This window comes from Prunus dulcis, chromosome 1 (assembly GCF_902201215.1).
Source record: "Prunus dulcis chromosome 1, ALMONDv2, whole genome shotgun sequence".
Taxonomy (NCBI): domain Eukaryota; kingdom Viridiplantae; phylum Streptophyta; class Magnoliopsida; order Rosales; family Rosaceae; genus Prunus; species Prunus dulcis.
Genome location: NC_047650.1, coordinates 14,471,024 through 14,497,466, shown reverse-complemented (window position 1 = coordinate 14,497,466; position 26,443 = coordinate 14,471,024). Strand labels below are relative to the sequence as shown.

At 35.7% G+C, this 26,443-nt stretch overlaps 2 protein-coding genes across 2 annotated transcripts; one reads left to right on the top strand and one right to left on the bottom strand.

Annotated features, from left to right (window-relative positions):
* The first annotated feature begins 5,568 nt into the window (after positions 1-5,568).
* LOC117614790 (transcription factor bHLH77-like) lies at positions 5,569-8,661 on the top strand. Its single transcript, XM_034343693.1, has 8 exons — positions 5,569-6,831; positions 6,927-7,163; positions 7,258-7,323; positions 7,419-7,487; positions 7,579-7,650; positions 7,758-7,985; positions 8,075-8,153; positions 8,254-8,661. The coding sequence occupies exons 1-8, from the start codon at positions 5,917-5,919 to the stop codon at positions 8,289-8,291; spliced, it is 1,704 nt and encodes a 567-aa protein (XP_034199584.1). The 5' UTR covers positions 5,569-5,916; the 3' UTR covers positions 8,292-8,661.
* A 7,051-nt stretch (positions 8,662-15,712) lies between these two features.
* LOC117614939 (kinesin-like protein KIN-12B) lies at positions 15,713-24,841 on the bottom strand. Its single transcript, XM_034343880.1, has 16 exons — positions 24,263-24,841; positions 23,199-23,336; positions 23,034-23,117; positions 22,810-22,935; positions 22,649-22,708; positions 22,510-22,563; positions 22,332-22,424; positions 20,778-20,873; positions 20,478-20,623; positions 19,847-19,996; positions 19,624-19,753; positions 18,276-19,529; positions 18,048-18,146; positions 17,808-17,960; positions 16,882-17,679; positions 15,713-16,222 (listed from the first exon to the last, which is right to left on the bottom strand). The coding sequence occupies exons 1-16, from the start codon at positions 24,557-24,559 to the stop codon at positions 15,908-15,910; spliced, it is 3,993 nt and encodes a 1,330-aa protein (XP_034199771.1). The 5' UTR covers positions 24,560-24,841; the 3' UTR covers positions 15,713-15,907.
* Between the last annotated feature and the right edge of the window lie 1,602 nt (positions 24,842-26,443).

Genomic DNA, 26,443 nt, shown 5'->3' with positions numbered 1-26,443 from the left:
AGATTCTTCTTGAATTTTAAAGCACAAATGTGCATTATTTTCAATAGTACCAAACTACATTTGTGCTTGAATAATCTATAATATAAAATATAAAAAATATAAAAAATTGGAAATGCAAGAAAATATCAAACAATATGACATTTAATTTAATAAAATGCTAATTACAAAATTTTTACCTCATTGCCAAGATTTTCCCCACTTCGAATGTCATCCCTCGCTTTTGCCAACGCATCTCTCCATTTCCCTAACTCTTTATTTAAAACTTTCTACCTAATAGCATTTTTGTACGAGGCGAACCTGATCGAGTGCAAAATTCTCCATGAATTTTCCTGCACATATGAGAATGCTTCATCTCATTGCCCGTGATCGGGCAATGACCAACTTGGACTTAACACTCACATAACAAAACATCTTCCATGGTTGTCCAGGTGACTCTGGCTTCGACAGAAGAGGCCATTCGTATTTTTACACGAATGGAATAAGAAAGCATAAAATAAAGATATGATATGCATAAAGGAATTTGTATGAAGTTTTGGTGTGGAAAGTGAAGCACATTGCTAGGTATTTATAAATAAATAAAAATTCTAAAATTCTTGGTATTTTTTTAGAATTTGTTTTACAATTTTTATTACACAAAAATTAGTTGTCATTGGATGGAGAAAAAAAATTGAATCAAAAGCCTCAGGAGCCGTCACATGGCTTCGGACCGTTGGAGATTTTCACAACCGACCGTTGGGCGCTTTTCTATTTCGGTTGGGGTTGAAATTTCACATGTGGGACACGAGCCAACAGTAAGAAAAATAAAAATCTTCTTTGCTGATGCCACGCTGACATCAACACCTTCTGGCAGCAGCATGGGCTGGTCTTACCTTTGAGCTCGCCCAATTTTAATGGAGCCCACTCTTACTTGGGCTATATTTGCTTGGTGTGGAGTTTTTTTTCCACCCAAACCTCCTTTTATCATGATAAACTCAATGAGTGGAAGTGCGATAACGGAGACCTTAAACTAATCTTTGGACACCCAATTATCATGTCCCTCTTAAAAAAGAGAGGTGAAGAGGGTGATGCAACCCTCATCGTGGCAGTCATAGGATGGAAGCCAATACCAATCTCTGCATGTTTTGTTTTTTTATTTCTTTTCAAAAAGGGTTTTGCACTTTGTTTTTATGTTTTTAAAATTACTTCATCTGTTCTCTTTAAAAATATATATATTACTTCATCTTTTGGGAATTTTGGGGCTTTTAAGTCCTTTCAACAAAGGGGTAAATTTGTCTACATATTTTGTTTTAAAGTATGGGGATGTTGATATTGTTGAGGGATCACTTAGGGTGAACATAGAACCCCTCCCTCTAATTTCTTTCCCCCCCCCTTTTTTTTTTGGTTACAAGTGAACTTGAGATTCCAATTAACCACTTGATTCTCAAATACCCTAATAACTCCTTCTTTTTTTTCAAACTTAATAGCACCAATTTGACACTCCAAAGTAAACCTACTGCTGCTAGTTAACTAATATTCTGTAAACATCTTCTGCCGACAAATGGATCAACTAACTTCCTTGAAAACCAATATAGACGACGACCCCTCTTCCAAGAAAAGCAAACCATCCAATGCTAGAGAACATAAAAAAATAAAAAAATAAAAAGTTCACGAGGGATATTATAATGAAAGAGCCAAGCTTAATGATTAAACCCCCCTTGCAATATCTTGATTCCTTCAAAGCTTTGATCGGAAGGCTCACTTGTATCCTTGTGAGACTTTGAATTATAAGAACAACAACGCAACTAATAAACAAATCTAGCAAGACCTAAAACAACTGCTAGCTAACCGTTAGTTTATATTATTTGTTAAACACAAGTAAACAAACCCTAGTCTAACTTGAACATCGTGCCCTCGAGCGAATGAGAAGGCGACACGTTGGTCACTTAGACCATGAAACTATAGTTTGAGGAAGGAGAGGAAGGTGCATTATGCATATGATTGTGTGCATCAATGATTGAAGGTCACGTTAGATCAAACAGAAGGCTTTGCATGAATTTATATATATTGCCGACACACTGCAGAGGCATCAAGTTTGAAAATTTAGAAACAAAACACACCGTATACACACACACACCCACCCACAGAGAAAAACAGAGAGAGAGAGAGAGAGAGAGAGAGAGAGAGAGAGAGAGCGGTGGGCGGCAGGGATGTGTGGCTCAAAGGTCAGAGACGGCAGTGAAATCGATTGCATGCACGTTTTTTTACCCACTACAAGTTGAACAGAAGGTTTTTTTTTTTTTTTTTCTTTCTTTCTTTTCCATCGTTTTTTCCTTTGTTTTTTTTCTTTTTATATAGACAACAAATCGTTTTGGATTTGGGGTGCTTGAGTTGGTTGACTAAGAAATAACATCTTTAATAATGCATGTGATTATATGTTTAAATCAAATGGAAATTATTAAGCAACGTCTCTCTGAGATCTATCAAACAAGATTGATCATGAATAATAATTAATAGAAAATCAAGTTATAGTAATGTATAATGACAAATATATTATCAGGATCTAAAAAGCTGAATCAGGATAATATAACTCTTAGATAATGATAATGCATTATCATGATGTGAACAAATGATCATTCTAACTTCACATCAGATAATACATTTTGTGTGACATATATATGCATGATTGTGATATGCAAAAAATGAATTTTGTTGCACTCGAATAATGTATCAGTGGAACAGTTACATAAATTATGTTTATTTTCCTAAAATATAATCCTAAAATATAAAATTTCGCCGTCATCATTATGAATTGTGCTTTTTTTTTCAACACCTGATATTCATGAGATTTGAAATCAAGATCCCCTTCAACAAAATATAAACTTGACGTCACAAAACCGATCTTCATTTGCATTTGGCAGATATAAAAAAGGGACAAATATGAAAACGCTATACAGTTTTTTTTTTAATATTTAATTTATATACCTGTCTGTGTTTGACTTTTCTACATGAACTACCTTCTTCTTCTTCTTCTTCTTCTTCTTCTTTTTTTATTTCTATAGAACTACATTTTAAAAGGCATTAGACTGTTTTCTAATATATATTCCGGGATCTAAATCTAAAAATTCCTATTCGTTGAAAATGTGCGAAACTATATTCACATAATTTTGTATGAACTAGAAGGATGCATTAGATATGTGCGAAACTAGTATTCATCTCAATGATATGTGTTCTTTCAGATATATTAGATGATTTTAGATAGCATTATTTTTATGGGAAAATTCTTGAGAGATTCACTATAATACCTAACATGGGAGCCCAAATTATAAAAAAACCTTATATAAAATGGACTTTAGAAATACACCAAAAACTCATTTACAACATAATAAAAAGGCTATTAACTTCTTTTAAATTACAAAATTGCCATTGATTTCTTAAAACAAACTCAACCCAAAAACCTCATTAAAAAAGCTCAAAACACTCAATAGGGCATCAAAGTAATTTAATAATTAAAATTAAATTCAATAGGGTCAGCTGTCATTTTTTGGATTTTTTTTGAGTTTGTTTATAGAAATTAAATTGTGTAGGGTTTATTTATAGTTTTAGTGCTAAGATTAGGTATATGACTAAATATCTCAAAATTCTTTGGCAAACCTATTACCACCCTTCATTTTGTGAGTCAAAAACTAGATACGGCTTCAAGGCGATTTCTAGGTGGACATTTTGGTAAGGATTAGGTAGTAAGATTACTTACTTTCGACAATGAGGATAAATCGCAATTTGTATTGGATAAAAGACTTTACTATGTGTGTCTTAACGTTATTTTGTTTATGTGGTTATTAAGAAATTTGTAATCATGTTAAGGTTTATAATTTTAATTGTAGAGAATTTAATTACCTCCGGACTGACATGTTTGAGACTGCTTGTATAGAAAACCCTATTGCTCATAAGTGTTTTTATTAGAAAAACATGGACTTTTTTTTTTCTAAAAATACATGCGCTTCATAGAAAAGTACTTGGAAATGCTTCCTAAGGTACTTGAAAGTGCTTCCTAAAAAATTGGAAGTGCCTTCTTAAAGAAACGTTTTTGATTGTCAAAAACCAATTTTAGTCATTTAAGAAGCACTAGTCATTGTTCTTTACTCAACCCCACGCAACGTTGAGTGGTTAAGATCACCATAAATTTATCCAGCTAAGCTTAATTTAAAATAATTAATTACTTTAATGTTCTACTTAATTATAAGTCCATGCTACTAGACTCGAACACCACCACTCCCGTCATCAACCTCCGAACTAAAAAGAAATAACATCTGATTTTTGGTACAGTACTCTGATCGGTTGGTTTGTTGGGCTGATAGGCAGTTGGTGGGCTGAATCAAGCCTGGCCCACTCCATCAAAGAAACCTTGATTTTTACTCAAAAGTTATAAACATTTATAAATATTTAAAAAAAAAAGGGGTGGAGGGGTGGGGAGAATAAATTCGTTAATGTGGGGACCACACACACTAATCGTCAAGCTAGAGTTGGAAAAATATTCCACCGAAGAGAAAGGAACAGAAAATAAAAAAGTAATAAGCATACAGACAAGGAAAGAAAAAAGTTAAAAATAAAAAAAATAATTATTTTTCTTGATCTGTCTGCACATATCACCCACTACGAGTCTACACGCACAAACCCAGAGAGGTCCCAGCTCTCATTAGCAACTCAAGGTAAAAAAAAAAGGTGAAATAGTGACCTTACATGACTTTAGTCTTTTAACTATGAATCTTGTTGGAAAGGTTAAACAAGTCAGGCTAATCTCTCTCTCTCTCTCTAATGCGCCTTAATCATTGATGATTAGCAACAACAAACAGTGACAGACTGAGACATTTGTTTAGTAAATATCTATTTTATATTATAAAGATACTTATTTATTAAAACTGTTTGCCAACTAGCATTTGCTCTAATAGTATTTGTCTTTACTTAGTTGGAGGAAGTTTAATGTTCGACTCACATAAACGTACGTTGAAAACAATATATGTTTGTGATGAATTTGATATCTAGTTGTGACTAGCCTAGTAATGTAGTTTTGTTGTCGGTATTTTGGTTCATTGTAAAAAAAACCTTGTAAATATTATATGGTTTGTAAAAAATATAAATAAAAAAAAATGTTTTAAAAAGTAGAGGAGATGACCAGCCACTTTGACGTTTAAGGCCCATATGTATTCCCACTCACTTATATCACGCAGTTTATATAGAAACTTCATTTTGGCTTTAATCCACTACATGCACGGCTTTCTAAGAAAAGTCGGTTCTTTTATTGTACATTTTTTATTTTTTATTTTGTTATGTGGAATCTTTTTTATTTTAAACAATAAAAAACAATTTTATAAATCAAATGATTTTTTTTTTTTTTGGTAGATTCAAAACTTACATATTTTTCTAAAATCAAAATTGGCATAATTTCCTCTCACAAGTATTATATATGTACTCTGGAAATAATAATAATAATGTCTTTTTAAAAAATTGTTAATTATGACCTTAAAAAATAATAATGCTTTATAAATATATCATTATTTTATTACTTTATGGAAAGGTCAACAGAAATTTCCTTTCTTTTATGCGTCTTGCTTCCTCTCTACTTTCCTCATCTCTCTCTCTCTCTCTCTCTCTCTCTCTCTCTCTTTTTCTCTTTGCTCTCTCTTCACTCACTCCTCACCTTCTTTTTAAGCTTTTCTTTCCTTTTCCTTCCACATTTGAGTGACATACAAGGACCATATCATCTTCATCATTGCTTGTCCTTTTGACACCAACAGCCTGAATTCCCACCTCTGCTTTCTTATATCTACTCAAAGCAAAAGATTTTCCCAAGAAAATTTCTGGGTTTTCTTTCTTATTCCTTACTTTCTTCTGGATCTTCACCTTTTCTTGGATTGAACTCCATATTCCTCCTTAAAAGTCATGGGAAAGGACAGAACAGCCACACCCTCTTGGAACCCTTCGAGTTTTGGCATGGAAATGCAGTCCAATGAGCTCAATTGTGGCTCACAGCAGCTCCCCAATTCTCTTTTTAATGCCAATTGGGACAATTCAATGGATCAGAGCGATCCCTTTGAGTCTGCCTTGAGCTCCATTGTTTCTTCTCCGGCGGCGTCCAACGCCGCCATCGCTGCGGGCAAAGGCGGCGGCGACGGAGAAATGATTAGAGAACTAATTGGAAGATTAGGAAGCATTTGTAATTCAGGAGAAATATCTTCACACTCTTACATGTGTGGCAATAACAGCACTAACACTTCATGTTATAGCACCCCATTGAACTCTTCACCTAAGCTGAACCTGTCAATGATTGATCCACAGATGAGAGGCAATTTGCCAATTCCTGGAAATCATTTACCTTCACATCCAAGTTTGGCACCTTTTCAAGCTGACCCTGGATTTGTTGAGAGGGCTGCAAGGTTTTCCTGCTTTGGTGGTGGCAATTTTGGTGGCCTCAATGGGCAGGTCAACTTGAATGAAGCTGAACTGGCTTATAGATCAATGCCAAAAATTGATTCTGGCAAGCTTTCCAGAGCTTCCAGCAACCAATCACTTAAAGTTGCTGCTGGATCTCAATTGGGTGTTCAAGAAAGCAACAAAAGCTCTCCCCAGGGTGGGAATTCAGCTCCTGATAAGAAATTCGGCAGGTTTTCGAGGTCCTCCACCCCAGAAAATGCTGAATTGGGTGATTCAAGGGAAGGATCATCAGTTTCTGAGCAGATCCCAGGTGGGGATATGAGTGTGAAAGCAGAAAATGTGACCAATTCCAGGAAAAGGAAACCTGTTGCAAGAGGAAAAGCCAAAGAAACCTCTTCATCTCCCTCTGTTAAAGATGGCAAGGTAGTTTAATTCTGTCAACAATTGTCCAATTTAAATCCAATTATTTGTTTTCAATTTCTGTTGAGAACTAAAACCAATGAGTGATTCTACTACAGGTTGTGGCAGAAAAAGAGGAACCAAATTCCAAGAGAAGCAAAACAGATGAAGCTTCTGGGAACGAAAAGGCAGCTGCAAAGGCAAAGATAGAGCCCAGTGGAGGTTCCAAAGCTACAGGGGATGGGGCTCAAAAGCAAACAAAGGATAATTCAGAGCCTCCTGAGGCTCCAAAGGACTATATCCATGTCAGAGCCAGAAGGGGTCAAGCTACTGATAGCCATAGTCTTGCAGAAAGAGTATGTTCAGTGCAGTGTTGTGTGGTTTGTTTCTTTGTTGGCCTTGATTTTAGATTTGATTGCTATATCATGTTTATCTTTATTTTATGGTCAGGTTCGAAGAGAGAAAATTAGCGAAAGGATGAAATTTCTTCAAGATCTTGTTCCTGGTTGCAACAAGGTACCTTAAAGATGTTAATTTGAGTTGCTTGTTCTGAAATTGATAGAAAAACAACGAGAAATAGAACTAAATTCGATTTTATTCAATATTTTCAGGTAACTGGAAAAGCAGTGATGCTAGATGAAATTATAAATTATGTGCAGTCATTGCAGCGCCAAGTTGAGGTAAATTCACATAGTCAACCATTCATATTGTGATTGAAACACCTAGCTTTCTTGCTGAATTGCTGTGTTGGTTGAATTTTTGTTGGCTCAGTTTCTTTCAATGAAATTGTCAACTGTAAATCCCAGAATGGATCTGAACATGGAGGCTCTTCTGTCAAAGGAGGTAAGTCACAGAATTTTCAACTACTTTATCAACTGATTCATTCTTTAATCCTTATGCATTTTCCATAAAACTAACTTTAGCTTTGTCCATTCCAATGCATAATTCAGATTCTTCAATCTCGTGGGTCTTTACAAAATGCCCTTTACCAATTAGATTCTGCAATACCTTCATTCCCTTTAGGGTACCAGCCGCAGCAACTGCCACCTTTACATAGCAGCAGCATCTCTAGTGGGACAGAGACACAATTTCCAGAGAGCCCTCTAAATGCTGCAATGCGTCAAAGTCAAGGCATGCAGTTACCTACATTTGATAGATTTGGTGGAACAGCACCTCAAGTAATTAAACAAAACTTGGCTCAATAATTTCACTTGAAATAGTCTTGCTTGCTTGTATGCTCAAGGCTTACTGTAAATTTACTTTCCAGGCTCCACAATTCTTTGAGGATGACCTTCAAAGTGTGGTTCAGATGGGATTTGGCCAGATTCAGCAGGAGAGCCTTCATGGTAAGTAGTAAAATTTTATAAACTAATAACCAGTAGCAATTCTCAATCTTCTAGCTAGCTTGTTGGTTTCTGTGTCTAATCCATTTTCTGTCATGTGCAGGTTCAATGGCTTCAGCCCAGATGAAAGTTGAGCTATAATCCGCAGAATTAACTGTATATACAGAGAAATTCCAGTTTGAGTGGATCTTTAGCCTGGAGGAAAATAACAGCTTCTCTTTTCCAATTTTAGTCTCTCGCATCGGCACATTGATTCAGCAACTCATTCTTTGGAGAATTCTTTCAAGAATTCCACATTAATGTATATCCTAGAACTAATTGCAGCAATTCTATAAGACCACATTTAAGATATATGTGTAGCATGGTAAGATGAGTGTTGGGGGGATAAAAACTTGAAAGAAAGAGAGTTGTTCATGTAAACTTCAGTTTTGATCCAACCTTGTATCTACTTACCATTTGATAATGTTATTACTGAGATTCAGCGAGACTCTTTATAATGTTCCATTGTTCATCTTTTTTTTCCAACTTTTTTCTTTAAAATTCCATGAGTCTTTATTGTTGTAATCTTTTGTTGAAAATCTTCTGCCTCTCAGATTGGTTGCTGGGAAAATAAATAGAAATATAAAAGTGAAAACAAAAAACAAAAACAAAAAAAAGGCTGGCCTTATAACCACCATTTCAACCACCAATCGTATCATGCAATGCCTAATCTCTGTCTTTCTTTTGCCCCTAGCCATCTTCTCAGCAACCAAACGTAAATAGTTTAATGAGAAAGACATCTCTCAGTTGCTTTCAAATGTGTGCTGGAAAGGATTTTATGGTGGACCCTCAATCATCTGAATGATATATAATCTTATGTTAAATCGCGTAACTTGTGGCTTAACAGATTCTTACTGGGAACCAGCTGTTAAGTGGGGACAAATGGTGGTGTCTTAAGTCCAACTCATGATTAAGAATTAATTATTTGTGTCTTAAAATTTCTAACTTTGCACTTAAAAAATAAAAAAGAATGCAAAAGAGTGTAGTACATTAGAAAAAGACATTGTCTTGCAGATCAGGGGTTTAGACTAGCAATGGGTCGTATTATGTTGAGTTCGTGTCGTGTCAGGATCATATACATATCAAGAATGTTTGACCAAAATTCAATCCGTTTAATAAACGTGTCGTATTAGGTTGACCCGCTAATTTTCTGTGCGGGTTTCGAGTCCTAATGGCACATTGGCACTGTGTGTATGAGAAATCTCCTTTTTTTTTAGTTTAGACTATTATTTGTATTAATAATAGTAATAATAATAATAAAGAATAAGAATAAGAATGATGTTTGGTTTTGAGAACCTTGGAATTTGCTGTACAGAAAATCAAAGCAAACAACAACTTTTACTTATTTAATTATTAGTGAATGTTAATGTTTTTATTTGCTTAATGCTGATTGTATTTTGTTTTGAAATTAGCATCCAAAAGAAAAGAGCATGAGTGGCCCAGGTTGGCAGTAGTGAACTTCTGACTTGGCTGAGGAATCAGAGAACTCCTTTAGAAAATTATGAAAAGAAAATCAAAATGGATAAGTGGAAGAATAAAGAAGAGGACTTCAGACGTCGATTGATACCCTTGAAGATAAAAAGAACTTTCCATCAAAACCTGTCTGGAAAATCCAATCTCCATACACGTCAAAAAAGAAATCTGCAATACACCTTTTTCTAGTAAATCTAGCCAATGTATCCCTAATAAGTAAACTGAGCAAACAATAATAATAGGAATAATTTTCGGAATGTCACTTCGACGTATATTTCAGTTTTAATTTGTCATTTGACTTTAACACCATTCATTTTTTCATTCATTTTTCTTTTCATTTTCAAGTTTAAGGTGACATTTCAATTAAATCATAATAACAGAGTTATTATAACTTTTTCTCAAATTTTAATCAATTATTAATTAATATGGTTTACATTTAGTAGTGTTTTATTTCTCATTTTCTATTTTATTTTATCAATTGTAGTATTTATCTTTTGGGTAAACATATAACACACTAACACCATAACTTGGTAAGTCTAAACAATAATACAAGTTTGGAAGTTGGTTTTTTCATTTAACTTGAAGTATAAGTAAACTATAATTTTCATGTGTAATAGGCATCACTTTATAATACATCAATATGTAAGTGACAAAGACTTTTGAGTAAAGTTGAACAAATAATACTCTTAATCTTAACATTTTTATGTGACCAAATTAATATTATTCCTCACAACATTGTAACAAGATATAAGATCTAAAGGAACATTACATAGTAAGAACTAGCATGTTAACATTGGCCTCATTAAAACCTTCTCAGTGAAACAAAATCCCAGGGTAGGAAAAAGTACCACCCATGCTATTGACTAAATAGAAGAGTCAAACAACTTATACAAAACAAACCAACCTAAACCCCAACCACAAAACCCTTAAAACAACATCATATCACTACGTAGATATTGTCAAAGAAGTCCTCATATGATCTAGAAAAAGCATCATAGTTCTTCGTACATAATCAAAAACATACTACGGGTATCAGAATATATCCAACCAATCACCCAATTGCAAAACCATTGAAGCACATCCCATCACTACGTAGATACTGTCAAAGAAAGCCTCCTATGATCTAAAGAGAGCATCATAGTTCTTCGTACAGAGTCAAAAACATATTGTGAGCATCATAACAGATCCAGCCAAACACCAACCGCCACCTCCAATTTTCTTGATCCAAAACCCCAACTGACAAGCAAGGGAGACCAATATTGGCCTCTTAACCTGAAGAAAATTATGAAGAAAGATCTTCATAATAGGAACATTCATCAGTTGCCGAGCCCGCAAACATTTCATAGGAGAATTATTAGGGAGATCATGGAGACCCCTCGAGACTGGTCTCCTCCGCCTTGTCAACAAAATCCTCGATACAAAAACTATGCTTACTAGAAAAATCCATGCCACTAACAATCAGATGCCCAACACCAGTTTTCGCACGCTTCTAATTCCGGCTTGGTGCCACATACTTATCATCCCCTTGACTAGAAGAGGCGGTGGCCATCTCCATAGCATTAAGATGGAGAACCCTCACTAGAGTTTGCATCCCTGGGAACCCAAAAAGGAAGCCAACGCAGCCACACTATGGAGAACAAAAGAGCAAAAAAAAACATCATACCCAATTCACCAAGAAGAACCCAAAGAGACAATCAAAGAAGATAGAGAGAGACGGCGCAAAGAATGAGTAAAGAAAACTAGTGAAACCCTAACCCTAGCTGTCAAGGCTCTCCTCGCGTGAACGAGAGAGTGACCCTCGACAGACATGTAGTTATTATGATGAATGATTGTTCACCTCTTGATCATTTTCGGCAACCAATGAACAAAAATGTAAATCTGAAACAAGTTGAAAATGTTATCAAATGTCCAATGACCATTTGGTTTAGTAACACAACGTCTATGTTATTGGAGAATGTCTTAAATTCAAAATTCATAGTTAGCCATTCACCATTTTTAATAGTCCTAATTAATTGTTTCCCGCCAATTTTCGAATGGATCGAAATCGGAAAGGATTCAGAGATTCCAATACAAAACAATTCATAATGAAATTCTCTTCCAATTCCATTTCCAAAAAAATTCAGAATTTCAACATTCATTTCTATTTGGAAAACTTGAAATTTTCGTAAAATTTTGGATCTTACATTTGACGAACAATTTTGGTCAGAAAGTAGTTCAAAATTTTGAACATGCCCAACAATTTGAAAGGTTAAAATTAGCTCAAAATTGAAAATTCATAACAAAATCCCGAAAGAAAGTATTATAGCTAGCTTGAATTTATTGAATTTGATTGCTTTGAATGATTCGGATTGTTTATTGTTGACCCCTAATCAGTAGTAGGCTATGATTGTTACGGTAGAGGATTGCGTACATAAGGTTTGGTTTGGATCTAATCTAAGCACCTCCTTTTCGACCAAAATAGAAAAATTCTTAGCACTTCCTCCATACCTTTTGCCAAAATATTTTCAAAGTTCCTGGCTGGATTTTCATTGTAACATTGACACATTGACACACATTGACAATGACATCCAAACTAATTGTTCAATTAGCCAGTCTTGGTCATTAGTAGACAAACTAACATGAGTGATGAGACACAATTCGCCTACATGCTGTCCAGGTAAGAGTTGGGGTTACGTCCACATTTTAACAAATCACACTCCTTTAATTTTGCCATCTACAATATCATAAATTATTTTAAATTATATTAAGAAAATGAATTAAAAGAGTCGGTGATTAGGATTGGATTACCAATTTCTCTTCTCTCTCAACTGTTCATAGACATCTATTTAATAATATTTGTTTTGTATGCATAGACAGGAGTGGCAAGCCAGTGGTGTAGGTGTCTGGATTGTGTTGTTTTCGGTTAGTGTCAAGCCTTCGTTTTCTTTTGTTTTTTTTTTATTTTGCCAAAAACGTGTCAAGCCCTAGTTAACTATGATCAACATTATTTGATCAATTATATTAAATGACTTCAAACTAACTTGAGCTATTTTTTGTTTGTATGGTTTCTTACTATTGAAGAATATAAAGTCGCACATCGAAAATTTGACTAAATAAATTAAGGATAATATCGGTGTTGCTAGTAGTAGGCCGATGGCTCGTCTCTTTGGAATTTGACACTTACAACATAAGATATCAAAACATGAAGAAAAAAAAACAAAACATAACCCTTTTTTTCATATAAAACAAGATACACAAGATTTATGTGAAAATCGGACTACTCCACTTGATACTAATCCAATATTCCTGGTAGCTGCACATTATATCATTTACGGACTCATGTCAAGTTTGATTAACCTTAATCTAATTATTTCTTTTAAATTTTAAGTCGTGTTAAAATTTGTCACTCTAAGCATAGAATTGCCTAGTTCCTTCCTAGGCCTTCAAATGGGGAAAACGCTTTGGTTATTTTCCCAACTTTGTATCGTTGAACTCATTTTGCTTTATAAAAGCATGCCGCATGTAAATGTGAACCAGAAAAAGTGGGTGGGTAGAAAGTAAGGTTTAATTAATGACTTTGAAATAATTAAGGTTTAATTTGGTACTATATTATAAAGGTACTATATTAATTACTTTGAGTATAAAGATACTATATTATATATTTATGACGACATTGGTACGTATGAATATGATTATAAAAAGGAAAAATATTATAGGACTTGCCTCCATGGTTGGGCCCCGTTTGGAGAAAGGGACATGAGAATGACAAGCCCACACTCCCATCTCAGCTCATTGCCATTCCTTCCTAGTGACCAAATTTAATCCCCATCAACACCCGTGTCTTTTTTTTCTTTTTTTTTTCTTTTTTTGTGTCCAAATTATTTAATTTAATTTTTAAAAAAATTAAAGATGAGTTTAGGTTTGATTAATTTACGATTTGGAGACTTGATAAGATATAAGTGGTGATTTATTGAGCGGTCCAAATTGGTTTCCAAAATATCAATTGGGAAGCCGTAACTGACTGCAGTGATAGTGAGAGAAATGTGGTCCTCAGTCCTCTCTGGTAGGGAGTTGGATTAGGAAAGACTGATGCAATATGTTTCTTGTGGGGTTATATACACACACTCTTATAAAGTCCAATCAACCAGTCTGTCCCATTTTTCTTCCTCCTGCAGCGGTTTTACTAGTGAGTGACGAGATTTATAAGTTTTTCTTACGCCACGTGTTGCTGTTAGCACATTTTGCTCAAGAGATAAATTTTTCTTATTTATTAAGGGTAATGATTTCCCCACTCCCATTTTATCCACTTACACTCCTTTTTTAGTTATAAAATGGAGTGTAAGTGGATAAAATAGGAGTGGGGAAATCACCACTCTTTATTAACATCACATCTAATATAAAATTTTTGTTCACCCGTATTATAATTGTAGTACGAAAATTAGTAACACAATTTGACGGTCTTACAGTCACGAAAAATCACTACCCTTTTATGTCTTTATCTCTTGGTTGGTATTTTTTTTTCTTTCCTTAAAATCATGAAATCCCTTTATGTCACCTCAAGAAGCATTTAGCTTTAACTTTGGTTGGTATATATGACCTTTGATGTGGGGTTGGGGAGGGGATAACAGTGGCAGTAACCAGTAGGAAACCATCATTTTACATCACCAACCATGACCATTCAAGGTTATCATCAAGCCTTTCTTTGGCACAAATTTATACTTTACATGCATGCCAATTGCACCACAGCTTTATCAGGTTTGGGTGACTCAACATTGAAGGTGATGACTGTTGGTTTTAGGACAGATATTGTTGCTTACAAGGAAAGGAATTGACTGGGATTGTAGTTTGTTATTGCCATCCATTTTCCATTTTATTACCAAATTTAAAAGTAATTGAAGAGGCTGCCTAAATTAAGTTCTATCCAGCTAAGCTTAAGAAAGTATGCTGGATTAGACTTTGAATTTAGACCAAACCCACACTTTGTCTTACCTCCTGTGGGCCACTGCTGAATTTTTCATTTCCAGACAATTTTGCTTCCCTGTATAAAACGGTTGGAAATTGTCCATGCGTGTATGTTTCTTTCTTCATGACTTTAAATATTTAATAATCTTGCTCTCAGTACAAATTATTTGACTAAAATATAAACCTCCATTTTGTTAAAGTAAAGGCCGACTGCCACTCAACCAAATTGTCGTTGAAAAAAAAAAAAAAAAAACTACATACCAATATAAAAGTTGAAAGTAAAAGTGTTTATAGTTCAAGTGGTTCCGGACATTTATTCCTGCATTTCAGATACTAGGTTCGATCCCTCTTTCAATATCGCTTGTATAAAAAATAATAATAATAATAATAATAATAATAATTGAAAAAAGAAGAGGTGAAGAAGATGATGTACACTTCTTTCCAGTTGGGTTTTGCTAGGGTTGCAGGCCTACCTGTTATCCAGCCACCCCCAGCCTTATTAAACAACCTCTGGAATTTGAATGGTCCACTGGTAAGGATAGAGATTCATGTCAGAGAAAGACAGAGCAACAATAAACCTCTTGTTTTGTGGTCTCCATGACAAGCTTAGACCACTCTCCCACATAAGGAGGCTTCCAATGTGAAGAGTACTTGGGGACTGTCTGTTTTATGCCTCCTATTTAACACAGGGCATTGACATACTTCTTTCATCCACTTGAACATTGCCCCCTCCCCTCCTGACACATACACACCAAACAAAAATAAATGATCTTAAAATCTTGTAAATGCACCCATTTTAAATTGGATCTATACATACTGTAGCTATCCATGTATGTACCAAGTGTATATTGTCTATTCAGAATGAGGCCCACCACATCCAGTATATCCAAAACTTTCTGAGTCTCCCATTTAATTGCAATATGGCAGTTAGTGTGCACACCCACATTTTGGTATATCTGTGAACCAAAAGGAATGAAGAGATTTTGTAGAGCATATGTTTTGTGTTTTGTTTGGGTTGCTAGGAAGGAAGATTGGGCATGAGAATAGACCAGACCATAACTTGGTATAAAAGTGAGCCCATTTTAGATGCTTGCAAACGGGAGGGAATATGAATAAAAGAATACAATCATTCACTCATCTCTTATGAAAGAATCTGAAATAGAAGAATACAACTTGCACTTGAAAAAAATTATAATGGCAATGGTCAAACTGGGTGACCAACCAGATGACCTGCATACAATGGAGCTATTGGACACACACTTAGTAGTCTATTATACACTATGTAGCCATTCTAAATTCGATTTCTATATGTTGCACCGGTCGTAACCGGAGAACCATGATGAGGGTTCTGTGAGTTTTCGTAACTCGCCATCTTCCCCATTGTAGAATGGTTCAAATTCCTCTTTCCATCGTTGATCACTTAAACTATGGGGCTCGCCCACATCGTATTTTGGCATATGAGAACCATCATCAGTAGCAGGTCGGATTCCTTCTTTGGGTAAACGAGACTGGGCAAGGAGTTCATTGAGACTGCTAATCTCCTTCTCATGTTTTTTCTTCAGTTTTTCAATCTTCACGTAAGCCTTGTCTGCTTCTTGCTTGGCCTCCATAGCTTGCTTCTGCACGTTATTAAATTTCAAATAAGTCCTATGTTAAGCATGCATGAAAAGACTATAAATGCAGCAAACAGGATTAAGAGTTTACAAGAACAGAGGTATCTAAATGATTCAAACTTTCAAATTTTCCAATCAAAAATGCAATATCTCAGCAAAACATGCTCACAGGGATTGACCTAGGAAGAATGGTTCAACATAATTTAGGTTATTCCTCTCGTTGCCAGTATTTAACTTGAAGTGCAATATTTAGGGCCCTGGTTAAATTGGACTGCAGGTCCGTCACAGTTACCCTACTTTCCTGCTGTAACAACATTTAGTCTTTTGAAATTAGGTTGGTTACAAGTCAAAAGCAAAAGTTGTAGTTAGTTAAGTTGCTTGATCTGAGTATTTTAAGCTCATTAACAAGGCTTTTCTGAATATTGAAGAGGAGCACAGAGTATTCCCTTTTTGCACAATCGTGTGTAAAGAAACTAAGAGAAAATTATTTTGCGATGAAACTTCAGAACTTCAATGCAAAAGAAAAAAGGAAAAAAATAGAAACAACTTATCTGATTATGAAAGTAGTTTTAAGATGAAAAAGAAGTCACAACCACCTTGAAAATAAGAATCTCAACCAAGTAAAATGACAAGGAATCAAAACAGAAAACCGCATTTTAACATACCTGAGCAGTAGCAACAGCCTCATCTGCTTCTTTGAGTCGCACAAGTAATTCCCCCGCAGCCTGCACGGCTTCAGCAGTATCCCGCAATTGTGCCTGAAGCCCCTTATTTTCATCCCTAAGATATCTCCTCTCTCTTTCTCTTTCTACTCTCAATGCTGAAATTTCTGCAGCGAGAGCATTTATGAACTTTGACTCAGCACCTCTGACTCCTGCCTTAGAAGCTGCTTTCTTCACATCCTCCACTCCATCCCGTATTGTTCTATGCCTTGCAAGCAGTTGCATATGTTTCTCTTCCAAATCTGCATACTGCTCCAACATCCGTGATTGCCCCTCCATCGCAAGTTGCATTGCTTCCTTGAGCTCTTCTGCACATTTCTTCTCAGTTTCTAATTCTTGCATTGTCTTTTCAGCCAGTGATCTGCTGGCCTCAAGTTCAACTTTCAACTCTTCAGCCAGAGAAATCCAGTTACTCTCTACCTCAGTCCACCGTTTTCTCTCTTGTTCAAGTTTCTGTTCAGCACTTTCCTCAGTTGACTCTGGAATTGTACTAAGAGGAGCCACATTGGGGTCACGTGAATAGGTCAACTGCAGCATAGACTTCCGTGTCCGGGCTGATGTGGATGAACAGTCCACATAATACTGTAGCTGGCTTCTCAAGTCTTGAATCTCTTCCAACAACACTTCCCTTTCACCCATATCACAGAAACTTCGTAAATTGTCCAGCTCATCTTGAACTCTTTTCAATTCAATCTTTGTCCTCAAAAGTTCTGGGTGATTCTCGTATTTTTCCTTCAAAAGCTGTATGCGATGGGTAAGCATAAGCATAAAGAACACAATAAGACCAACAACAAAAAAAGCACAAAGAACACAAAAAGGATCTGGCCAAAAAAAGGACGACAAAGGAGCCTCCAAAGAAAGATTTATACCTTATACTCTTGTGTGAGAGACACTAGCTCTTCCTCCATGAACTCCTCAGTGGGTAAAACACCATCCATAAGGCTCTCAAGGCGTAGAATTTTATCCTCCCTTGTCTGGGCTATAATGGCATTGCATTCTCTCTCATGCTTGTACTGCTGCACCTGTAAATCACAGCTAAAATATGTCACGCCAGTAGTAGACAAAAATAATGACTATGGATGGCTGTCAGAGAATTTGGAGAAACCTACCAAACGGTTGAGCTGCATTATCTCAGAAGTTTTCTTGGCACATATGTCTTCTAATGCCATTTCTCTCCTAATAGCTCCCGCTAAAACCTTCTCCACGGCCTGTAGAGTAAACGGGGAAAAGTGAAGTGACTGTTGCACATGAATACAGAAAGTAGTGATTGTTGCACACGAATACAGAAAGTTTGGAAACGATAACATAAAAATTCAGCTACTCTCTCCTGAACTTACTTTGGGAACTTGTATCTTGGATTTGTCAGCAGACTCTGACCCATCAACAGGTACTAATTGCATATCTGAAATTTCATTGACCTCCTTGACCTCTAGCTGCATTCTGTTCTTGCAATTATTACACATAAATTCCACTGAATTTTCTTCAACTATTTCATGACTAGTTTGCACACCCACATCAGCTTTAGAAACTGGCAAAGTCAGCCTAGACTCTGAAGGTTTCAATGAAAACCTGAATGACGACCTCCTCAAAGCTGAACTATGGCGGTGACTACCAATAATTTCAAGGCCATTGCGAATGCTTGCTGCCAACTGTTCAGCTGGTGCCGAAAAGTTCTTACATGTTTGCGCAGATACGTCATCTGATGAACTATTTATTGCAGGTTTTACCAAAGATACGTGCATGGCCTCTGGACTTAATGTACTTCCACCAGTAAGATCCTTCTGAGAAGCAGTCAGCATTGATGAGGTCCTCAAACTTTTCCTGCTGGCGTTGACCCTGGGTGAAACACTGGGGGTAGGAGACTTTAGGACTGGGGATACATTGCATGGAACTATGCTCAGGCATGGAGAAACACAATTAACTAAGCCATTTGGAGAACCGATGCATTCATCTGCAACTGAAAGGCAGCCAGACGCTTCTCCAGGAGGATCAGAGGATGGACATGAAGAACCTTCATGCCCTCTTTTGCTCGCTGATTTTTCATTTAGCAAACTACTGATGGAGGATTTTAGAATATTTTCTTCCTGAGCAGGCTGCACAGAGGTATATTCTATAAGATTATGAAGATCCGATGCATTAGCACAGGGAATAACTGGGGTGTCAGCAACACATTCAACAATCATGTCCCCTTCTTGTTCGGATATTCCTTCTTCCATATTAACATCTGTATCACAACCTTGTTCTTTGATACAACCACTTCCAGACGTATAGTCTTGAGGGCCATCAGAGCTTCCCATTTCACAAGCCACAGGTTGTGAATGTGATTTCATTGTTTCTACATTGTTTGCATCAGCTCTGTTGTTAGCTTCACTAACAACTGTCTGGTTACTTACTTCAACACAAAGCCTCTCAACAGCTTCCTCATCAATCTCCATCTCTTCATCGCTGTCATCATCGACACGAGGTAATGTCATTTGTGGTTTAAGGCTAGCCTTCAGTAAATTCAAACTCTGACGAAACCATGCTGCACTGTGACCTCCATTCGAAGCAACTGGATTGTTACCATTTGCCTTAATCCGTTGTAGTTCATCCTATTAAATTTACAAGCTCATTGGAATGATTCACATGTTTAATTTGTAGATTTATGAATCACAATATGCCAGATTAAAGTGAAAGAGAACATACCCTTAGCTGCCGTATCACCTCACGCAGGTGGTTCACGTCTTCCTGCGTTACTTCATTAACAACTGCCTTGTTCTTGATAGCCTTAGCACGCTGTGCAAACCTCAATGTACTGAAAGTCTCACTCTTGCAGCTGCAAGGTTAAATTAAGTGAACTTCCAATTCACGAAAGAACGTAAAAAATGTTAAATGCTACTTTGAAGGAAGAAAGGGGTTGCAGTACTACCTTTGTGTTGGAGAAATAGCACAGACCATCGCTAATTTTGCATTTCCCCCAAGTGACTCCTGTAATAAGAATGTCAGCCTGGAATCTCTATAGGGGATATGCCTTTGCTTTCCCGTTTGAGAAATTTCAGCAAGAATGTTTATCAGGTTCCTGCACTCAGATAATCAGCTGCAATTAGCACAAATCTAAAAAAATGTCTTGAACATGTCAACATTGACATGAACAAAATAAAACTTTAAACCTGAGGAGAGAGATAGAGAGAGGCCATAACTTTCACCAGATCACTCAAAAAGTCATATGAATGCAAATAAAAATCATAGTTTTCTTTCATATTTAATTTTTCTCAAGTTCAAGAAAGAAATTTGGTTTTTTAGTTTTTAGTCCTGAAGTTCAACGAAGGCACAAGTTCAACTAAACAGCAAACTTAAGCCTGTGTAAATCTATAAAGCGACACTTTGGTTAGGTGAAGCAAGGCTCAGCACAGCTTGTTTCCAAGCGTGTTAACTCAAAAATTGGCTACTGTGTTCCAATCAAACAATAAATAACAACAATGTTGTTTAGAAATTTTCGCAAGCTTGAAATGCACCTTTAAATGTAAAATTAAATATGACAGCAGAAAGATAAGCCATACCCAAGCTGTGAGAGTGATCGATTGATATTGCCTGCTTCCTTCAGGCGTTCTCCTGCTGCACCTGTTAACTTCTGACGCTCTGACCCAGCTAGATCAACAAGATTTATTCTGCTGGTTTTAAAGCTGCTTGTACCATTTGCCACATTCTACAAAAGTGATGGTTCACTTTAATCACTCGACACATAAGTGTGAGAAAAAAAATTGAATACACATAAATTTCGATTATGAAAATAAGTAAATCATAATGAACAAGTTCATTGGGCAATTATTCAGTGCATAGGTCCTCGAGTCGGTTATTACCGTGTATTGAGATTCAACCACACAGGTAAATACAGTATGTGAACGGGAACTCTCTGCATTGATACTAGTTGAACCTGTCCTCCTGTTTGACAAGCCCTGCATAACGTACATGTTAGTAACAGAGTTTCTTAAACAACTATTCAAGCTCCAATTATTCTTTCAAAAGTTAATGGAGGAGCTTAGAATATTCTCTCCTGAGCTAGACTCCAGAAAAATCCCATCAACAATGCCATTTTCCTCAAAAACATTATGACAAACGCATTGTTACTTGGAATATCTGGGGTGTTTGATACGCAATTAAGAATCATAAGACTCTTCTTGTTCGAAACACATTCAACAATAGTGAAACGTTTCTCACATACATTAATCTGCATTTTCAGACCCTTGTTCTTTGATGCAACCACTTCCAATTTCAACAGCAACAAGAAATTGTTTTATAAAACTTATGTGATGCTCAATATGCATGCACGTAGTTGTGAGACTCAGAGACAAAACAGTTAATGGAGGAGCTTAGAATATTCTCTCCTGAGCTAGACTCCCAGAAAAATCCCATCAACAATGCCATTTTCCTCTATAACATTATGATAAACGCATTGTTACTTGGAATATCTGGGGTGTTTGATACGCAATTAAGAATCATAAGACTCTTCTTGTTCGAAACACATTCAACAATAGTGAAACTTTTCTCACATACATTAATCTGCATTTTTAGACCCTTGTTCTTTGATGCAACCACTTCCAATTTCAACAGCAACAAGAAATTGTTTTATAAAACTTATGTGATGCTCAATATGCATGCACGTAGTTGTGAGACTCAGAGCCAAAGCAAGAATATTTTTTACCAAAACACCTCTTTATTTAAAATCTACTGCAAACTTGCATTTTATGCTCAAGTGGTTGACGTAAGCAAGACCAGTAAAATTTGCTAAAACTCTTTGCAAATTCAAAACTCTTGAACTGATTAAAAAGAACATTAAAAAAAAAAAAAATACTATATCCATTTATATATTTTTCAAATTTTATCTTTTTTCATTTCAGATGTACAGGAGTAGGAGTTAGAAAGTCAATATGATGTTCACTTCTTAGGTAAAGAAGATCCATGCCAAAAAACCAAACAGCCAGCAGCAATTCAAAGAGATTACATTATTTTCTGATCCGTTAAATCTGTTTCTCCCACTTTGTTATTCAAAATGATTGGTTCGATATATGATACATCTTATCATCGTAAAAAATTCTTACTCTTTGATTATATTGCATAAGAGTCCAGTCTTTATTTTTGACTTGCAGACATAGATTTACCAGACATCACGTCAAGACCTTGAAACACTTTACATGTAGCTAAAGACACTAGTGTCATCAACATCCAATGAGAGCTACCAGATCACAGAAATAACCAGGGTATATAATTGTCAAATTGAATATACAAACTAAACTAAAATTCCACATTTGAAAGACAGAGGTTCCTGAGGGAGAATTAATTGTATTCAAATAAAAGGATCTTCAACTGTGTCATATACACTATGCCTATTGTACAAGTAAAATAATAAAGCAAACCTTTATCAGAAGCTGAGTCACATCTTTGATAGTGCGTACACACTCTTCCGTGAGATTTTCGACATAGACACCTGATTTAACATCTTCTCTTATCTGGAAAAATAATGATAGAAGACTTATTAACACCAGACCACTTATAGTACATAAGATGATGAAAAAAGCAAACTATTACATCTACCTGAAGGGTTTTTTGATTTGGATCCAAAAGATCTGTGATTTGTTCATTGTAAATCTGCATATAAGCCGATAATCAAGTGAAACAAGTTAGAAGGCTATTGACCAATTACCAGTCAACCATAATTACTCAGAATTTCTACCTCGAGAAAAGAACAGTGGCACTGATAATTGAGTTGTTTGTCAGCATGCTTGATTTGCTCCTGTAAAGATTAATTCCCAAATAATGTAGGGAAACCTTTTAATATAATATACGATCAATTTGTGTCATCTTGATTTACTAAAGAACAAAATTAAAGCTCACCTCATTTAAGCGAGCAAAAAGACGCTCGAAAACACGAGGGGTTAACCCTTGTTGATCACTTGATAGATTTTCATCCAGCAAGGCATTGGCTGGACCCCACATGGTATATGTCTTTCCACTTCCCGTCTGATAGATTGAATAATCAGAACATGTAGAATAAGAAATAGAACCAACATCCCAACATAACACACATAGAATGAAGCAAAACACAAATGGAAACAGACCTGTCCGTATGCAAATACAGAACTGTTAAAACCTGCCATACAATTCTCAACTAGAGGTGCTCCTACAAGCTGGAAAATATCTAGCTGCAATGATAAGCACAACAAAAGATAAGAATCCACTCTAAAATCAGCTAAACAAGAATACCATTTTGATAGAGTTCATGCCTGTGAAGAGTCTGTGTCGCAAACCGAGTCAAATGTGAAGGTCTGTCCATTTATCGACAAAGAGTCACTAGATAATTTCTGTACCATCATCTCTCCTTCATCCTTATCCTTTCGTGGCGGTCGCATTCTCACTACTACCTATACATATTAAGAAAGAAAAAAAATTAAGAGCAATGAATAAAGATTTTGTCACAACTAAGGAAATGCAAAAGGGCTCACTGAAAGAAAACAAAAGGAAACAGAAAGAAAAAAGAACAGCTATATGGTGAACTAAAGAATAATTAGAAACTAATGTTAGCATATAAGAAACGCTCTGTAGTGGACTTAATAAAATAAAAACGAGGACATTTTCGGTGATTCTTAATTCGTTTTGATTTTTCTTGGCAGACAAACAAAAGTGGGTCTATAATCAAGAACTGCAGACAGCAATCAAAGTGCAAACATACTAAAATAGAGGGAGAAATGATATCCACTAAAAAAAAAAATCAAAAGAATCAATAAAAATAGAAGATTTCGTCAATTATCAATTTAAAAATAAAAGAAAAAGGAAACAAGGCAAAAAAAGGTAGAAAAAAAAAAGGAAAATTAACAATAAGAAACTAAAGTCGATATATAAGAACGACTTCCCTATTTGAGGTAAAAACGCCATTTTCTTTAGTTCCTCTAATTCAAAGTTCCTTTTTAAAATAAAAATAAAAATAAAAATCTTTCTCAGCAGCTAAACAAAAGTGAGTTAGCATTCAAAAGCTACAGACAGCAATAGCAGTGTAAACATACTAAAATAGAGGGCAAACGATGTAAAGTTAAAATTTAGAAAGATTTTAACAAAAAACACAAGATTTCTCAGCAACCAAGCAGAAGCGAGTCAAGAACCAAACGCTACAGACAGCAAACGAGTGGTAAACGATACTAAAATAGACGGGAAAAAACGATATCAACTCAAAAAGGTAATAAATATTTCAACAAAACGCACAAGATTTCGCAGCAACCAAACAGATTTTCCCAGAATTTAATGATAAACGAAAGAAAGAAACAAGAAAAGATTTCTAGAAATGCGAAAGTACCTGGACACCAGAATCGGAGGTCCCAGGGACAGAGTTTTCGGTCTGAGAGTCAACGCTGAGCTTCCGCTTGAGAGGGTTCGACGGCGGTGGCCGAGGCGGCAATGGACTCTTCAATTTCGCCGCTGGCGAAGGCTTCGAATCGGAGGCCATGGAGTTCGGATCCGACGGCTGAGCATTCTCCTTGGAGGCCTTGGGCTTCCGAGGTGGCCTGGGCTTGCCGTAGCTAGGGTTTGGCGACGAGGTAGGCTCCGTCGCCTCCCTCAATATAGTGTTTCTCGGCTGCATGAAGTGCTTCATCGCGAATTGTAGAGAGCGAAAATGAGGATTTCAGATAGAGAGAAACGTGAATCTGAGAGTGCGAGACTGAGAGAGTAGGGTTTGGAAGGACAAGAGAGCGAGAGAGAAGGGGAAGAGAGAGAGGGGGGTAGCCGTTGGAGGAGGAGAGCGAAAGAGAGATTTGAATTTGGGATATTTGGGGGAAAATTGAAAAAGCACGTGACGCAGGGTGTTTTTAAATAATTCATTATTGTCATTTCTTGTTGATTCTCTTCTCTCTCTTGAAGTCGCAACAAAAAGCAGTTTTGAAATTGTGTTGGATCTGGAGCGTTTTGATGGAGTTTTTCAGTAAACCCGATGCGCATCATATGGCCCCTTGATTCACTTACCTTATTTGTACGGTCAAGATTCCTTTGCAGTTTGCAACCATTGTTTCTTTGGCAACCTTCAACAAGAAATTTGATACATGACAAACAAATATTATACACTTGTGCTCAAAATTAGCAGCTGTAAACATACATAAATCCTAGCCACACTGGAGGTCAATCCAAATCATCATCATCAAGAAACAAAAGGAAAAGACAAGCAAACAAAGTGTTTGAGAGTATTTCTAATGCATTTGAGAGTATGATTGATTACTCATATGTCATATGCCAAAAGTGTAAAGATCAGTTGATAGCCTAATGAGTATAATGAGGATCATGATCATAAATTTGTAGGACACGAGCTCAAACAGATACGGCTTTTTATTTCATATCGCATTTCATTCAAGGGCAGAACTAGCATGAGGGCTACCATGGGCTCTATACATTTTAATGTGATTTACCCAATAAAAGCTCAATATCCCACAAAACATAGGCTAGTAATTTTAGATTAATTTGTTTGCTCAATTAAGAAACATAATCTCTTAGTAAAACTCATGACTTTAATTCTCTACCTTTTCCTATTCTCTCCTAATGTTTCCTTAATTTTTCGTCAATATTCATGTTAACTGCCATCATATCACCCCTTTAAAATTAGGTAGCCCTAAGAATGTGCACAACGCGGTTCAAATAGAGAATAAGTTTTTAGCTAATTAATTCTATGATTGTTTACATTGATAAAGAACTTGATGACAGTATCGATTCATATTCAAACAAAACATTTCAATTCTCTCAAAGGATCGTAGGGCACAACTTGAATAGGTACAATTTCAATTATGTTGTTGAATATATATATATATATATATATATTTTTTTTTTTTGTTCTAAGGGAGCCGAGGCTCAGAAATAAAATTACATAAACAAACTTCTGGGTCAAGCAACCCCACTCAAATCTTCCAATAGATATGTTTTTTTTTTTTTTGAGGACCTTTCTTATTGAGAGGGGCGATAGCATACTAAACTCACACATACTATACGGATGCTAGGACTCGAACCTCGGACCTTGCCTAAGGGAGTAAATACTCCAAACCACTACACTAATAGGTCATTTGCTCAATAGATATGTTTTTTGTTTAATATATTTTCATTTTGATAATATGTGTTGTTTGGTTGTATTTAATATGTATTTATTTTATGTTAAAGTTTATTGAAAATTAGGCAATAAAATTATGAATTAGCGTGGTTTATATGTTTTAATATATACTTATATTTCTTAAAAAAAATATAGAAGCTGTAAATACTAAAAATAAAAATAAAAATCATTAGAGTTTAAGCTAATACCTTAGTTAGCTCACCAGTTGAACAATTTCTGATTCTACCCTTGATTTCATTACTTACTTTATTTATTGAACTAATAAAAGTCTGTGTTTAATACAATAGATGATGGTGCAGATGGGTAAGAGTGTGAGATGACAATTTTGGAATATCATAGAGCTAATTGTTAAGATGTAGTTTGAAATATGACTTGTCTTTATTATATTTT

Bases quoted from the DNA above. Each gene is read 5' to 3' on its own strand.
- LOC117614790 (XM_034343693.1), top strand. From the start codon at position 5,917: ATGGGAAAGGACAGAACAGCCACACCCTCTTGGAACCCTTCGAGTTTT. The intron at 7,164-7,257 runs GTATGTTCAGTG...TTTTATGGTCAG, and splicing joins GCCATAGTCTTGCAGAAAGA to GTTCGAAGAGAGAAAATTAG. The intron at 8,154-8,253 runs GTAAGTAGTAAA...TGTCATGTGCAG, and splicing joins TCAGCAGGAGAGCCTTCATG to GTTCAATGGCTTCAGCCCAG.
- LOC117614939 (XM_034343880.1), bottom strand. From the start codon at position 24,559: ATGAAGCACTTCATGCAGCCGAGAAACACTATATTGAGGGAGGCGACG. The intron at 20,624-20,777 runs GTAATAACCGAC...TCACTTTTGTAG, and splicing joins TGGTTGAATCTCAATACACG to AATGTGGCAAATGGTACAAG. The intron at 19,997-20,477 runs GTATGGCTTATC...ATCTGAGTGCAG, and splicing joins CGATCACTCTCACAGCTTGG to GAACCTGATAAACATTCTTG.